Below are 17,549 nucleotides of genomic sequence, written 5' to 3'. Positions count from 1 at the left end.
TCCACCGTGTGTCCGTCTTGCGGGAAAACAAAGAAACTGCGGCGCTGTCATAAATCGTCGTATTTCGAGCATATCGTAGGATGTAGAAACAAATGGCGAGTCAAATTTTGCATCGGATATCGAAAAGATCGTGTGTCGAAGCGATCATATGTCGAGGTACCACTGTATTTAATTCATTGCATGCCACAGAACGCGAAAGACGGCCAATTAATTTAAACTGGGAAGACTGGCTGTAATTGCACATCTTTCAATCCCATTGACGTCACTAGGCGGCCAATCTATTTTGACAGTTAAAATGAAATGGACGTCTAGCGCCGTCAATGGCTTAAATAGAGTTCCATGTAAAAATAAAATGTCATAATACGTGTATGAAAGGGTTAAAATGTAAAATAAATGGACAATAAGTATATTGCACATCTCTATGGGGGTGAGTGTCAAGACACATGACCTACATAACTAGTGAAGGCGATGACATGCATTTATGCCTGAACCTGAGGCATTCGCCAGCTCAGGTATCAATACTTAACATATCATTACGTGAGGCGAGTTGTAGGTCTGTACTGCAGACCCTCATATTTACGATATGGCAGCAAGGAAGAAAACACACTTTTCTGACATAGTATAAGCTCAGGAAACCGAGTCACCCTTGATAAAAACTTGTTGCGAACTTGAGACCGTGCCGAATAGTTTTTTGCCAACTTTCAGCCTCCATCAAATTTAGGCAAAATTTACTCCGCCTTTTACCGTAATACGGCAACCTAAGATCCTTTTCGATTGGCTTGCGCGCACGTCAATCAATAACATTTGAGGCAATCAAAGCCGCTGAAGCTTTCACTCGCCTAGTCTCGCAGACGGTCATTGGCTAAAAGGCCCCAAATCAACTTTTTGTATCCACGAGACAGAAAAAAAAAACACAAGTAATGGCTAACTGCTGTGTTAGCATTAACGACAGGCCGAACGCACGCACAGCGCGGCTATTACACCGTTATTAACCGTTTCCGACATGGGCGCGATGTTAAATAGACGTTAATGCACACTTAGTCGACTTTTACGACACACTTTACGGCCCGTCAAGTTGAACAAAGTCAGGGAAAATAAGCCACCAGGAGACTTGTTAGCAGAACTGACACTTGAGTTCAAAGCGAGTCCGATTGAGAGGTTGGAGCTGACGTACACTTGAAAAACACCGACACGGCATAAAAACAAGCGTGCGGAATGCTACTTTAGCACAGGGTAACGTCATGGGCACATTTACGTTGAACTAAAATGGTTATAAAGTGTTTATAAACTCACTCTTGCGCCTCTCTTGCGGGCCCCCTGTTCCTCTCCTGGAATTTGACACTCCCATCGACGGCAAGTTATCGCGAGATCACATATCATGCACAAAATTTGTGAATATTAATATGTGAGCGGTATCACTATTTTTTAATAGTCTTTATTCGTCTTAATAATGGAAATGTATGTATGTAAATAAAATAGAATTACAGTAGCCACGTGGTGCTTGCTTGTCATTAGGAAAAACAAGAGAAAAAAAACTATGTTAAAAAAAAACAAAAAACAAACAAAGCAACATTAAGCCTTTCAAGGACAGCGGTTACTACAGTGGACAATTTAAAAGTTATTGGTTGCTTAACTAATTCACTGCCAGCCCAAATCACAGAGTATGTGTTGCGGTAATTAGTAAAAAATAAAAAATAAAATAACGGGAGATTGATATTGAAAACACCTGTTGACGGATAGTCTGAAAAAATTCACAAAGTTAATGAATGCAATCCCACTGGCAGTAAAAATGGTGAAGGAGGATGTGCCAAACTCTCGAGTCTCTCACAATCTGGGCAGAACTTTTGGGATAGTAAATGTAATAACAAAGTTATCAAGAAATTGTTGATAAATAAATATTATCCGAACCCAATTAAGAGAATATATATTTTGAAATTATTTGAGATCGATAAGATTTCATTTTAGATTCATTTCCGGTGCCTCCTAAAGCTAAGGAGGTCCAATTCAAAATTTTGAACGAAATTTACCCAACGAAAGAATTTTTAAGATTGAAATTTGGTTTTGAAGCGAACAATTGTACTTTTTGTGATGTAGATTTGGAAGATTTAAATCATATTTTTTCACTGCAATGATGTTAATTCCATGGCTGCAATCTAAAAAATATAGATGTACCACTGAGAGAAGAAACAATTTTATTTGGTATTTATCTAAAGGATAAAAAAAATTTGAATTTGTTTTAAATGTGATATTGCTGATGGGGGAAGTTTTTTAAAACCAAACCGTGTATGGCTCACTGGAGAAATGATTTCTCTCTATATTGCAAAGTCTTGGTTGTGATCGATGGGAAGGCCCATATGTTTTCTTTATTCAAACAATTTAAGTTGGTTTAGTAAGTCTTCTCTCAAAAGAAAAGAGTTGATTTTTTTGTTTTCTTTTGTGTTTGTTGTTGTTATTGTCGTTGTTATTGGTTATTCGATTATGGCCACTCTATGGTGTTGTATTTGATGTAGATACTTGAATGCTTTGTTTTGTGTGTATATGGTTCAATAAAAAAAAATTAAAAATTAAAATATATATATTTTTAAAAACCTTGAAACGGCCAAAAAAAAAAAAAAAAAAACTGTTGACGGAAATAGACGTACACTAACGTCCAATCCATTTCAACACCTAAAATGTATTGAGCGTCTATTGCCGTCGATGGCCACGAGGGGTCATTAGAGAGTTAGGAGTAAAAACAAAATTCCCAGAGCAAAATACGCAAGGGCCACATGTATTTGAAGTTACATCTTTTTTATTTTATTTATTTTATTATTTATTATTTAAGTTTTTTTTTTTTATATATCATTTTGTTTTATTTATAATTATATTTTTTTATTATTCGTTTATTTCCGTTTTTATATTATTTTTTAATGTTTTTTTTTTTTTTTTTTTTTAATTCCAACATGGATTGTTCAATTAAAATCAATTCATTCATTCTTTCATTTCAAATACGTGCAAGTAACACTAATAATACAAATAGAAATACTGTCTTCTGTCTCTCAAGTTTGAGACCCTTGTCCTATCGGAATGTAATAAAAACATTTAAGGGGAAAAAAAATCATAATTAGTGGATGAAAGAGTAAACAGTCCCACCAAAATAAAAACAATCAACAAAGTAACAGGAAGGAGGGGGGGAAATACAAAACAGCATATTAGGAGGATCCCAAGGAAAATTTACGAAATATAAATAAAATGTTACGATGTGATAAATTGCCTGTTGGTCTATAGGAACTAATAGCATTAGAAACCAGATCAGAAAAACTAGAGCAACGGTATCATTCTGTGAAATAAAACGACATTTTCATACTTTATAAATTAGTTCAGTATTACAGTATATTTTAATGATATTACTATCACATGGTGATGCTTGAGATGTAAAATGTGTGTGTGGGATGGGGGATCCATGTTTAAAGACTGTAGATGTCACATTCACATGCCTTTGTTCCAAAAGTGGCAGAAATAGTAAGTTGTTTCAAATGGTTTCTTTTTTATTAGTGACAATGTTGTAATATCCCATGCAGTAAATCAAATTATTTATGTATATAACAGTATTTTTTTTCGCTGCCAAAAGCGATACAAGAGTCTGACCCGTTATTAATGAGAATCCATTATGAATGGCTAATTGTTCGTATATTTGTGTGCGCGTGTGTATTTGTGCGTGTGTTGAACCAATTGCGGTATATGAGAATATGAGTCAAATGATGAGCAAGTGACCAATGATGGGGAAAATTAATAAATCAATAACATGCCACTTGGATTTACCTGTGGAGGTCCTCCTGACAAGTGAGTTAGACGCACAGTGAGTTGGAAGAAACTGTTTTGTAGGATGCTGGAATGAACATTTTCGCTCTTCCGAGATGGGTTCTGCTTTTGTCTCTGCCTGACGCGGAGGCTGCTGGTGCGGCTCCTGTGGGGCTATTGTGACGTTTGCGGTAACCTCGCTCTTTTGATCTGCTCCATTTATTTATACACAAACAAACAAACACGCACGTGCGCGCGCAGGGTAATAGCGGACATGTAAAGAGGGCGGGATCAGGCCCAAAAATCGTGTGTAATGCTGCTTTGAGAAGACAAAGTCAGCCGGGCAGTATATAGGCTTTTTATGGGGACGTCAAAGGCTTGAAAGAAATTCGAGAAGTAACTAACGCGCGCACGCACGTTTAGTGTGACCTAACTCCATCTGTTGATGTAAACCTTACATCATTTGATTTCATTCGTCCGAGGCTTACTCCACATCAAGGCGCCCCTAAGTTCCCCTTACAGTGTCTTCCAAGCACGTGTAGTACGTACACGTTGACCGCAGCTATACTAAAATGACCTCTTAAAGTCTACATGATGCGTAGACTACTGCTACTACAAGTCTCCGGATGCACTGCAATCACAGGCCTCCCTTGCGTTCGATTCGCTCCTTTTATTTCAAACAATGTTTTTTCTTTTTATAAATAACTTTGCACTTCTTCCTTCACCAAATGGTTTAGAAAATTCAAGCATAAAACTTGCAGCAGTTATATACTGTTCTTTATATTAAAAAATAATTTAAAAAAATATATTATTAAATATTATATATTTCAGTACCATCGACGACGATAGATGTCAAATTCATGTTAACTGGGAGTGCCCCAATGAAAATGGACTTTTCAAGGGCGTAAGGTTAGCATAGGGTCGGTAGGGACATAACACTAGCAACTTTTCAGGATGCTCAAATTCTCCCCACCAACCAGTGGCGCCACCAGGGGGTGGCCACGGCCACCCCTATAAATTGGTTGGCCACCCCACTGGCCACCCCGCTTGCCAGTATATCGTTAGACTGTTGTAGCATCAGTTATGCATTTCATCCCAAATGAATGCATTTATTTTGTTTTGTCAAATGTAGGGCTGTCAAATTTATCGCGTTAACGGGCAGTAGTTAATTTTATTAATTAATCACGTGAAAATATTTATCGCAATTAACGCATTCGCGGTACGACTCATTTACGCATTGCCGCAAACAGCCTACAATGGCGCCGTTTTACTTATATACAGAGATAAGAGGCAGTGTCAAGTGAGTGGAGTAGATACAAACATTCATTGGGGCCGTGCTTTTAATTGGCAAAAGCTTTGTCATCTCTCTCACAGCAACTATAAATATTGTGTAAAGCAACGTGGGGAAGAATGACAGGAGTTGATCTTTTTCTTAACACCCTGTAGTGTACCCAACGCAGAGAAGATACAGCATTTGCAGCCACCACACACAGTCATGGTTGCACCACTTCCCATCATGCATTTGGGCAGAACAGTTAAGTCGCTACAGTATCATTTACTGAAAGCTCAACAGATACACTAGATGGCAATATTTAGTCACAATATACAAACTCACATTTATCCTTTAAAAATTACAAGTCTTTCTATCTGTGGATCACTTTCACAGAAAGAATGTTAATAATGTTAATGCCATCTTGTGGATTTATTGTTATAATAAACAAATACAGTACTTATGTACAGTATGTTGAATGTATATATCCGTCTTATCTTTCCATTCCAACAATAATTTACAGAACAATATGGCATATTTTAGAGATCGTTTGAATTGCGATTAATTATGATGAATTCATTTTTAAGATGTGATTAACTCGATTAAAAATTTTAATTGTTTGACAGCCCTAGTTAAATGTACACCTTATGCCTGATATATACATAACACAATAAAACCGAATTGTTGTGGAACTCAAAATGTTGACTGGACAGGTATGGACTATGCACATTAAATCATTAGTAACTTCAAATATTACACAATACACCAAAGTATATCTGTAGCCGTGTCCTTAAGTCTTTCTGATAGTTTTCCCCTGACCTTTTTACGGCAATAATATAATGAAAACCTGAAATTATGGCTTTTAGTTTTGGCCACCCCAAGATTTTAAGTGGCCCCATCTGGCCACCCCTATGAAAAATATCTGGAGGCGTCACTGCCACCAACTTTTAAGCAACCTTATTCATCATATAGAGTTCAGATATATAGGTAATTTAGATTGTCTTACCATATGTTGTAAGGATGGAAAGGAACCAACCATTATTAAGTGAATTATTTTCAGACTTACATTTATCCCATTTCACTTGCGGAATGTGCCGGTCCATTGCACCCCCACCCCCCAAAACGAACGTTTGGTTGGCTGATGACTTGAATCCCCCCCGTCCCGCCACAAAGGCACATACATACTCACACAACCCCGACAGATTCATGTCAACAACATGCCACCTCCGCCTTTCGAAAAGGAGGGATATTAGTTTTTTTTTCTTTTTCGGCAGCAGCAGCCACTGTGAGCCATGTAAAAAGACATCAATCTTGTGGAGGTTGAGGAAACACCACTACTTTTGCTACTGAAAGTCCACATGCATCAGAGCTAGCATAACATTAAACTTGCTGTCAAAACTACTGCAGTCAGGCCAGCCTCCACAAAGAACAACAAAGTCAAGCAAGTCCTCCATTATTTTCATTATGTGCATTGCGGTAATACCTGTCTCTACCAATGTATGCCCTTGGGATTTCTGTTGCCATCAATTGCAGTCATAGAGTTAAAATATATATTTTTTAAGGAAATGGGGCAGAGGTGGTTGAGCGGCTTATCTTTTGATCAAAGGGTCATGGATTTGAATCAGTCTCCCGAGTCCCACTTGTGCAGTTTGTCATTGTATGCTTGGGTAAGTCATTTTAACTTACTTGTGTGAAAGTAGTGAGTGTGTGTTTGGTGACAGTCTGAGGGTAGATGGTGCAAGTTGCTGCCTCGCTCCTGTATTTCTGCCCCAGGGCAGCTGTTGCTGCTTATTGCCACCTAGCGTCGAGTGAATGTAAAGCGTCTGTTCAGCGCTACATAAAACCAGTGTATTATTACATCACCGTGAACATTATGTTCCAATTTGCACACAATTACGTAACGCTTTAATGCACATTTTTTTTCTTAAAGACTTTTTCTAAACATTTATATAAGTCAGGGGTTTAAAACTTGCGGCCCAGGGTCAATTGTGGCCATTGGGACAATATTTCGTGGTGCCCATTTCACATCCAATTGTAGTACTAGAGTTGCACACACATATTTTGAGATGGCCAAAAAATGTATAAAAATAACTTCAAATAAAATGAATTGATAAATTAAGGGGGAAAAATCACAGATTAATATACAAAAAAAAAAAAAAAAAGCCATGAGTGAAAAAAACTATTGCAAATATGGCCCATGTGTATTTTTCTCTGAGAATTTTAGAAATCTCTTGCGACCTCACGTAGCTCAACTCTTGGCTGCCATTGTCAATTGTGACTACTATCTTCAAAACTATCTCTAATTTGCTGCTTGCGCTTTGAAGGACGACATAATTAAATGAATGATGACATGGGTACATGGCGCATAGAATAACAAAATGTTTTCAAAAAAACCACACCATCCTCTCAAAAAGAAGCTCTTTTGCAGGCGTAAACAAGATGCGAGTTTAACAGGATTATACATCTGCAGCACCACAACACAAAATCATCCATTTTCAACTTGGATACATATACCAAAGCATATTGTGTGAATCTTAAAAATATCAGTAACTTAAATTTCTTGTCTTGTTAACAGTTAAACAAAAACAAAGTCTTAAATAAAAATAATTAAAAAAAACAACAAAAACACCGGAGATATAGCCAACAGTGTTTAACAAAACCACTCATTCTATGACAACTTTGCTTGACATTGAATAGCACACAGAACAGCAGGCAAGGTGTCATGTTAGACTTGTGCCCATTCCAATTGACAAAACTTGGAGAGAAAAAACACAACTGTTCCCAACATTTGTTTCTTACCACAGTAGTGTAAAAGACAGTGACAGATCCATGGCACATCATGAAACACTCTCCTTATTCTCTTTAAGTGCTCAGAACTCTAGCGGTGCTTACGTGAACTATTTTATGAATGTACTTAATGGTGCAGCGGTACATTAGTGTGCCATTATTATAACACATTTAACTGTTCTGCTTGTGACAACACTCCATTGAAAGCGACTTGACATGTCAAATGCCTGTGTCATACCCCTTTTCCACTGTGCTTACCAAGTATCGGGTTACCTAACTGTATGGCGTCCAAGCACGGCATGTTGATATTATATCTGCACAAATTGGAAGGGTTAAACAAGAAAATAACAGTCTCCTCCACTGTTAATAGCAACAGAGGATTATATGTTCTATGGAAGTCCAATTTTATTATCCTTATCTGACATATCGACTTTATTATATTAGGAAATTTAAGTTCTTTACACTTCTGATATACTGATTACAGCTATATCGTGAGACGAGAGCGATCAGACTGACGCCTCCTGTGGTTTTCGACAGGCACCATTTAGTACAGGGCAGTGCGAAAAGGGGCACGAGAGGCTGTCATGTTTATTTAAAGCGATTACACAAACGCCGCCACTGTAACCAGACATTGTCTTAGTCTCTGAGGAGTACATATTCCTTGATGGTCTCTGGTAAAGGAAGCTCTTTGACCGCCGCCGGCAGGAAGCGCACGCCCAGACTCCACCTGATGGAGCAGCGCGCTAGAGAGCGCAGCGTGGGCGCTTGGGCCGCCATGCCGGTCAGCCTGGCAAGTAGCTGTGGATCCTTACTCAGCTCCTTAGGAAGCGTGCCGTCGGCCCGGCGGATCTCTAAGCGCCCGGCCGCTCGGCACAACAGTTCCAGGCACTCCTCCTCCTGCTCGGTGCCCAGGCCGCGCGCCAAGAGGGCCACCAGTCGCGAGATGGGCGTCTGGCCCTTCAGGTTGGTCACGTGCACCCGCGCGCCGTAGTCCAAAAGCACTTTGACGCTTTCCAGGTTGCCCTTCATGGCCGCCCAGCTGAGCGGCGTGTCACTGTTGTAGTCGCGGGCGTTAGGACAAGCCCCGCTGTCGAGCAGTGCTCTCACACACTCTGGGTTGTCTTTGAAGGCTGCCCAGTGGAGCGGGGTGTCCTTGTTACCGTCCAGAGCGTTGGGCTGAGCCCCGTACTCCAGGAGCAGCTCCACGCAGCTCTCGTCCTTCTCTGCCGCGTAGTGGAGTGCCGTGCGGTTATAGCCATCCAAAGCGTTCACCTGACAAATGCAGAGGTTACACTAGTATAGGATATAAAATGGCAAGTTCCTGATTCCCAAGTATCACGTTTCCATGTACATATCAGGTATGGCAGCATGATCATTTGTGTCTATTTTGTAATCACGATTTACGTGTTAAAACTCCTTTCTTTTGACAATAGAGCTGAACAATAAATCCACATCGCCGACCTTGAGCGTTTTACTTCTGCAATAATCCATCTTCATCAAGCACATTTTTTTCTCTGTATCGGTATCGCTATCTACAAATTTAATACGTTACAGCATCTAGTTTGAAGGTCGAAACGGTCGTATGTCGAGCGGCATTTTCCCATAAGAATACATTATAATTAAGGGTGTAACGGTACATGTATTTGTATTGAACCGTTTCGGTACGTGGTGCTCGGTTTGGAACGGAGGCGTACCGAACGAGTTTCTGACGTAATGTAACCCTTACTTTTCGAGGCTCTGAGTCGATCGGGTTACAGTCTCTTTGTGTAGATTATATTTACTCCATCTTCTCTACTATAATAAGGACCAACATGGTAGGACAGTATAACCCAGAAACGTGGCCGCCGCGAGAACGCAGTAAAACGCGGGTGTTAAAGTCTAACAGCCAATGCACACCAGTCGCAGTGTGCCCGCGTGTTAGACGCGTCCCAGAAGTGGCTCAACATGACGCACGCAAAAAGAACGGCAGAGTTTATTATTTGACGCGAGACGCAACCCTCCTGCGTCAATACTACTACCGGTAGCTAGGATCGGGCAGACAGGATGTCACTCGTGTAAAAATACGGTGGATTCGGTCAATTTTCAAACTATTATGCAATCGTAACCCACTTTTTGAGTCCATCAGATCTCTTGAGTGGTAGATCGGGGCAGTCTTCTCTGCTATAGAGCTGAAACGAATACTCGAGCAACTCGAGTAACTCGAGTTTAAAAACTGATCCGAGTAATTTTATACACCTCGTGTAATCGTTTATTTTGACAGCTCTAAGCATCACGTTTTGCTCGGACTACTTTTAATGCGGGACAACGCGCTGTGCGTTGAGAAAGCAGAAAAAAAAACAACAACAACAACAAAAAAACTTACTGATACCGACAGCCGCTACAAACGACGCCGACGTCGCTAAATACTAGCCCGCACGATGCTACGTTGGTAGCAGGTAGCGTCTGATGAGTCTCATAGAGATCACATGTATGTTGAACTAGATGCACAATGACAGACTCGGCCGCGTCTGGGCAGCGTTAGTAAACAGCCGCCATCTTAAAGCAGTAGAGCGCTAAGCGCTAATAAAGAGCGCTAAGCTGTAAGTTGTCTAAGAAAAATGACACTCCCTGATAATGTAAAGTTAGTCAATCACATTTTATTTTGAGCTAGAAGGTGTTGGAGACGAGTCCAGTGCGGCCCCCCCGATCAGAACCCGAGTGGTGTTCTGTTATTGGACTTCTGTGCTCGTCACGGTTTGTCTATAACGAACACCATGTTCAAACATAGGGGTGTCCATATGTGCACTTGGCACCAGGACACCCTAGGCCGCAGTTCGATGATCGACTTCGTAATCGTGTCATCGGACTTGCGGCCGCATGTTTTGGACACTCGGGTGAAGAGAGGGGCGGAGCTGTCAACCGATCACCACCTGGTGGTGTGTTGGCTCCGATGGCGGGGGAAAATGCTGGCAAGACCTGGCAGGCCCAAACGTATTGTGAGGGTCTGCTGGGAACGTCTGGCAGAATCCCCTGTCAGAAAGAGTTTCAACACCCACCTCCGGCAGAACTTCTCCCTTGTCCCGGGGGAGGTGGGGGACATTGAGTCCGAGTGGGCCATGTTCCGCACCTCCATTGTTGAGGCGGCCGATCAGAGCTGTGGCCGTAAGGTGGTTGGTGCCTGTCGTGGCGGCAATCCCCGAACCCGCTGGTGGACACCAGCGGTAAGGGATGCCGTCAAGCTGAAGAAGGAGGCCTATCGGGCCTTTTTGGCCTGTGGGACTCCGGAGGCAGCTGACAGGTACCGGCTGGCCAAGCGGACTGCGGCCTCGGCAGTCGCCGAGGCAAAAACTCGGACATGGGAGGAGTTCGGTGAGGCCATGGAAAACGACTTCCGGATGGCTTCGAGGAAATTCTGGTCCACCATCCGGCGTCTGAGGAGAGGAAAGCAGTGCACTATTAACACTGTGTATAGTGAAGATGGTGTACTGCTGACCTCGACTCGGGACGTCGTGAGTCGGTGGAGAGAATACTTCGAAGCCCTCCTCAATTCCACCGACACGCCTTCCTTTGAGGAAGCAGAGTCTGGGGACTCTGAGGTGGGCTCTTCGATCTCTGGGGTTGAAGTCACTGAGGCGGTTGGTAAGCTCCTCGGTGGCAAGGCCCCGGGGGTGGATGAGATCCGCCCGGAGTTCCTAAAGGCTCTGGATGTTGTAGGGCTGTCATGGCTGACACGCCTCTACAACATCGCGTGGACATCGGGGACAGTGCCTCTGGATTGGCAGACCGGGGTGGTGGTCCCCCTTTTTAAAAAGGGGGACCGGAGGGTGTGTTCCAATTATAGAGGAATCACACTCCTCAGCCTCCCCGGTAAAGTTTATTCAGGGGTGCTGGAGAGGAGGGTCCGTCGGGAAGTCGAATCTCGGATTCAGGAGGAGCAGTGTGGTTTTCGTCCCGGCCGTGGAACAGTGGACCAGCTCTACACCCTCAGCAGGGTCCTCGAGGGTGCATGGGAGTTCGCCCAACCAGTCTACATGTGTTTTGTGGATTTGGAGAAGGCGTTCGACCGTGTGCCTAGGGGAATCCTGTGGAGGGTGCTCCGGGAGTACGGGGTACCGAGCCCCTTGGTAAGGGCTGTTCGGTCCCTGTACGACCGGTGTCAGAGTCTGGTCCGCATTGCCGGCAGTAAGTCGAATTCGTTCCCAGTGAGGGTTGGACTCCGCCAAGGCTGCCCTTTGTCACCGATTTTGTTCATAACTTTTATGGACAGAATTTCTAGGCGCAGCCGAAGCGTTGAGGGGGTCCGGTTTGGTGACCTCAGCATTGAATCTCTGCTTTTTGCAGATGATTTAGTGCTGTTGGCTTCATCAAGCCGTGACCTCCAACTCTCACTGGAGCGGTTCGCAGCTGAGTGTGAAGCGGTTGGGATGAAGATCAGCACCTCCAAATCCGAGACCATGGTCCTCAGTCGGAAAAGGGTGGAGTGCCCTCTCCGGGTCGGGGATGAGATCCTGCCCCAAGTGGAGGAGTTCAAGTATCTTGGGGTCTTGTTCACGAGTGACGGTAGGAGGGAGCGGGAGATCGACAGGCGAATCGGTGCGGCGTCTGCAGTAATGCGGACGCTGCACCGGTCCGTAGTGGTGAAGAAGGAGCTGAGCCGAAAGGCAAAGCTCTCGATTTACCAGTCGATCTACGTTCCTACCCTCACCTATGGTCACGAGCTTTGGGTCGTGACCGAAAGAACAAGATCCCGGATACAAGCGGCCGAAATGAGTTTCCTCCGCAGGGTGTCCGGGCTCTCCCTTAGAGATAGGGTGAGAAGCTCGGTCATCCGGGAGGGACTCGGCGTCGAGCCGCTACTCCTCCGCGTAGAGAGGAGCCAGCTGAGGTGGCTCGGGCATCTGGTTCGGATGCCTCCCGGACGCCTCCCTGGAGAGGTGTTCCGGGCATGTCCCACCGGCGGGAGGCCCCGGGGACGACCCAGGACACGCTGGAGAGACTATGTCTCTCGGCTGGCCTGGGAACGCCTTGGGATCCCGCCGGAGGAGCTGGTTGAAGTGGCTGGGGAGAGGGAAGTCTGGGCTTCCCTGTTAAAGCTGCTGCCCCCGCGACCCGACCCCGGAACAAGCGGAAGATAATGGATGGATGGATGGATGGATGGAAGGTGTTGGAGACGAGTCCAGTGCGTATTGAGACAAGGAGAGGAAAGTTTCCTGGTGAGTTTCCTATATGTGCTAAATTGAGTTAGTGTTTGATGTGCGCTAAACAATGTGCAAAAATCAACACGTAAAACGATTAAACCAGCCAGGACAATACTGTTATGGACAAAGATTTGTGATAAGAGTTCTGCTGTTATGTCAGTGATGTTAAAGAGTGGTAAAAAAAAAAAAAAAAAAAGTGTTTTAGCGGACTTTTCAACTTAGCATTAGCACATGAGTTGTGCTTGTAAAAGGAATAACGGTGTTGACTATATTCGAGTCCTATATATATTCATTTTTTTTATTCAGGTAGCCCATTAGTGGTCTGTGTATTGTATTGTTTTGCACTTCGAGTAATGATGCTGCACGTTTCGTGGCTGTTTTTTTTTTTCCACATGGGGAGAAGGGTTACACAGTGCACTTCAATTTGGACTTGTTCTGAGTGGGCCAGGAGTTATTAGTTTTGTGTTGTTTTACTGTTTTCTGGACTTGGCCTATTTTAATTTCCAAACATTGAATGTATTTTTCCTTAACTTCCTTATAAATTGTAAGCTACATATGACTTGTAACTCCCTGCACAGCAGGAATATTATTTTACTGCATTCATTGTGTAAATCTCACCAAAATAAAGCTAGTGTTGTGGAAAATAAGTGCTTACTTGACTGTCAATGTTCATTCTAAATTGTTGGAATACTTTATTCAGGCATGCAAACTGGTTAGGGGTGAAAAAGGTGACAAAGTAACATGGACACACGGCATGTGCGGAAAAATGCATTTCATAGTGCAACCAGAGACATCTCGAATTAAACAAAGTACATAATAATTTAACATATAGAAGTCTAAATCTCTCCTCCTGAAATCAGAACATTTAAGACGCATTAAGTAGCAAATTATACAAAATCTAAATTATAAAATATACAGTATGTCCCATTTGCATTAAGCAGAGAACAGCTGTACTCCCGTCTCTCACTATTGACAGTCATTTGTTGTCACGAGAAGAGAGCGGCGGTGATAGGTCTAGGTCATCGGACTACAGCAGGGGTCCCCAACCTTTTTTGCACCGCGGACCGGTGTTATTTGGGTCTTTTTTTTCACGGAACCGGTGTTCTGACAAATTTTGCAACCCATCAAAAATTGCAATGATGTGGTTCTGCGCATGCGCGTAACGTTAAACATAGCTGCAAAATGCGCAAATGCAGCGATTCCAAAGTAAACACTACACAAACTTTCTTGAAAGAAAGGAATATTAACTTACGTTTGATCATGGAAGGACTTGTCGAAAAGTTCTCTATAGATACATCGTGCCATGTTAGCTGCACACAAAAACTGCACACCGCTCTCACCATTAACGACTTCGCCTTGTCGTTAAGCATTAATTAAGAAGCCCGCTTCACAAAGATACGATGTTGGAAATTGCAGCAAGGTTTTCAATGCTCTCGTAGCTATGTCAGGATATTCCGGAATGACTTTAATCCAGAACCTGGATAGAGTTGTTGTCTCATATGTACGTTTAATAAGTTCGCCGTCATTTGCGGTATCTACAAGTTGATCCTTCTGTAGCACAGACATGCGCGAATCACTCGGTTTATTCACTAACGGGTCACGAATCCACTCCTACGCCGTTCGTGGGTCTTCGAGGTTGTAGGCTCGTCAGGTGCCCTTTTCGTCGTAAAAATATCCCTAAAGACGTCGGTTTTCCAGTCATCTTCGCTCGTGTGGGGGCTAATTATTTCCGGAAACAAATGTGCTGCGCCCGCGACCTAGTAATACGTTATTATCGAGGACAAGCACACATAGATATATAGTATACACAAACAAGATGTACTGCTCGCAGTCCAATCAATGGATTTCTATGACAACATTCTAATCTATCCCGTAGTATTATATCTAGAGTAGACAGGGATATTGGTGTGTAAAGAAGGGGCACAGGGTTAATTCGGCCAGAATGCGGTCGTTATTAAATTATTATTTCTGTGCGGACCGGTAGTAAATGCGCACCGGAACCGTTCCGCGGCCCAGCAGATGGGGACCCCTGGACTAGAGTGTAGTTTTGAGCATGGACTACGGTTTTGAAGTTAACGGTTTCACTCGCTCGTTGACAGACACACCCCCCCCCCCCCCGCCCCATTTTTTTCTCCTCGGATCAACGTGATTCAGAAGAATGACCCATTTTGATTTCAAAACGCCGAAATTTCGCCGAAAGGTTGCAGGTTTGCATGCCTGTTTAGTTTGTTTTTTTTAACTAAAACTTTGTGTATCCGTCAACCAATACTAGTCTAAAAAATTTTTTTGTTTTCGTCAACTAAAACTAGACTAGAACTTGTTTCAATATTCATCGACTAAAACTAGACTAAAACTAACACATTTTAAAATGCCTAAAATATGACTAAGACTAATAAGTATTTTCGTCCAAAAGACTGAGACTAAGACTAAAATTAAAATGGCTGCCAAAAACAAATAATAACTGTTCGGCACTAACTAGTAACATCTCAAGAACGACAGCAATAATGGCTAAACAGTATACGGGACTTAGCAAAACACGAGGGACTTTTTCCAATTAACACGACTTGAACCTACTGCTGGACAACTGAAAGACAAGGAGCAACGAACCATCTCTCTTCTCCTCTCGCTCTAAAAAATAACTTGCGCAGAGAAGCGCGACCGCTGGGCTCTGCCGGCCTCATACACAAATTTATTTTCCCGTCTTTTGAAAAGGAGTAAATCTCTCGCTGAGTAACCGGCAGCATCCATCATAATGTTGTGCGGCCGTCAAAGGCGTCCGGGCAGCAGACGTGTCTTCAATTTCGTTCCGCTACGAGCGACTGTCATAAAGTTATTAGGGAAAATCATCGTTTTTGAACATTTATGAATCGTAATCGAATAATCATGTGTCGAATCGCGATGCATCTAATAATCGATTTTCTGGCGCTCCCTTAGTCGATGTGTAAAAAGCATATTGCACAAAATACTACAATAAAGCAAATAATCCGTGACATAAGCACGAACCGAATGTGTAAAGCAGTTGGGTCTCTGGAGCGCCTGCCCTCCCATCAAGGTGTACTGTATGTATGTGATACATACCTCTGCCCCCTTCTCCAACAGCAGCTCCACACATTCAGCATCAGCAACCATGCAGGCACAGTGCAGGGGCTTCAGCGTGCCGTGCATGCGGTTCACATCAGCACCCTTTATGTGATACATAAACAACATGCGTCAACAGGAAAAGTGGAACAACACATTTCGGATGCCTACACGAACAAGACGGGTCACCTTGCGAATGAGATCTTCCACGTTGTCATGCGGGAATGAGCGAATGGCGGCGATGGTGCGGATGAGCCGCTCGGACAAGGAGTATTTACTTTGAATGCTTTGCATGATGTACCACATAGTAGAGCTCATGTGTTACTGAAGACCATGGCACCCATACAGGGGTGACACTGTGAGAAACACGCAGAACGATTTGCAACAGTTATAGGATAAAAGACTGCAAAGGCTGTGTCAACAACTTTAATGCTCAAGGGCCACATTTAATATTTAAAATAGACCAAGCCTTTATTCTCAGTTTAACATATTCACTGACAGACGTCCAATCCATTTGAACTGGGTCCTTCCCAGTCCAAATGCTACGAGTTGACTCATTCACTGCCAGGTCTCCAAATTAACATTTACTTAACGCCTACCGCCTTCAGTGGATTTGAATGAGTATAATAAAGAGAGTAATAATATAGAGAGGGAACAAGGTGATATGCATTATCAAGCCAAATGTGACTGGGGCGATGCAAATCCACGTTTCAACACCAATTGACAAGATTTGTGGTTTGTTCGTTTATACAAAACATACTTACGTTCCACCGAGCGACATTTGATTGCCACATAGCGCCCGGTGTGAATGCACAAATTGACTGGTTCATTTTGAAACGAGTCATGGCTTTTTTTTCAACTCGGCACCTACAAATCGCTAGCTCGCAAGCTAGCTCACTAACTAGCTCTCACCGCTAGCATGGAGAAGCTGCCACTGGAGGAACAGAAAACCCAAACGACTCGAATTCAGAGCGTTTGCGACGGACCTAGCTTCGGCCAGCAACGAGTCAACGTTTAAATGTGAAACGTACCTTTCAGGAAGAACAAATGGACGCGTTTGAAAACCTGTCTTTTCGGTGGCACCGTTTGTTTGCTACTCGGGTTGACACACAGAAAAACATGACGTCACCGTCACGTGTTACCACGCCCCATGTTCCTTCACCGCTCAGCTTGTAGCGTTATTAAACTCAACATTTGTAGTTAAAACAAACGAAAAAAGGTATGTATGTATTTGCTCGTTAGCTGCCAATTACAAAGAAGGACGTCCAATCCATTTCGGGCTGGCAGCGAATCTCGGTGTCAATGGCAGCCAATGATTGAAGAACATCATTACCTCCGCCACAACCAAAAACCTACGGAAGTCGGAGGTTATGTACAGTGATCCCTTGTTTTTCGCGGTTAATGGGGGACCGCCCACCCCCTCCAATATAATCGAAATCCGCGAAGTAGAGGTGGAG

The 17,549-nt window shown here is 43.1% G+C and overlaps 2 protein-coding genes across 5 annotated transcripts in view; both read right to left on the bottom strand.

Moving 5' to 3' along the window:
• atf7a (activating transcription factor 7a) overlaps positions 1-3,957 on the bottom strand; it is a 47,052-nt gene extending 43,095 nt beyond the window's left edge. For 2 of the 4 annotated variants that reach the window (XM_057829416.1, XM_057829415.1), the window contains exon 1: positions 3,802-3,957. Coding sequence is in view for 2 of the 4 variants with exons in the window: in XM_057829413.1 (XP_057685396.1) it covers positions 1,294-1,380 (87 nt within the window). In the remaining 2 variants the exon portion in view is untranslated. Of the gene's footprint in view, positions 1-1,293; positions 1,433-3,801 lie in introns of those variants that run through there. The other 2 variants (XM_057829413.1, XM_057829412.1) reach the window with 2 other exon arrangements.
• Positions 3,958-7,470: 3,513 nt separating this feature from the next.
• On the bottom strand, positions 7,471-17,442 carry asb8 (ankyrin repeat and SOCS box containing 8). Its single transcript, XM_057856399.1, has 4 exons — positions 17,124-17,442; positions 16,282-16,448; positions 16,093-16,197; positions 7,471-9,109 (listed from the first exon to the last, which is right to left on the bottom strand). The coding sequence occupies exons 2-4, from the start codon at positions 16,408-16,410 to the stop codon at positions 8,474-8,476; spliced, it is 870 nt and encodes a 289-aa protein (XP_057712382.1). The 5' UTR covers positions 16,411-16,448; positions 17,124-17,442; the 3' UTR covers positions 7,471-8,473.
• Between the last annotated feature and the right edge of the window lie 107 nt (positions 17,443-17,549).

This window comes from Corythoichthys intestinalis, chromosome 2 (assembly GCF_030265065.1).
Source record: "Corythoichthys intestinalis isolate RoL2023-P3 chromosome 2, ASM3026506v1, whole genome shotgun sequence".
Classification (NCBI taxonomy): Eukaryota; Metazoa; Chordata; class Actinopteri; order Syngnathiformes; family Syngnathidae; genus Corythoichthys; species Corythoichthys intestinalis.
This window is presented reverse-complemented; position numbering and strand designations above follow the sequence as displayed.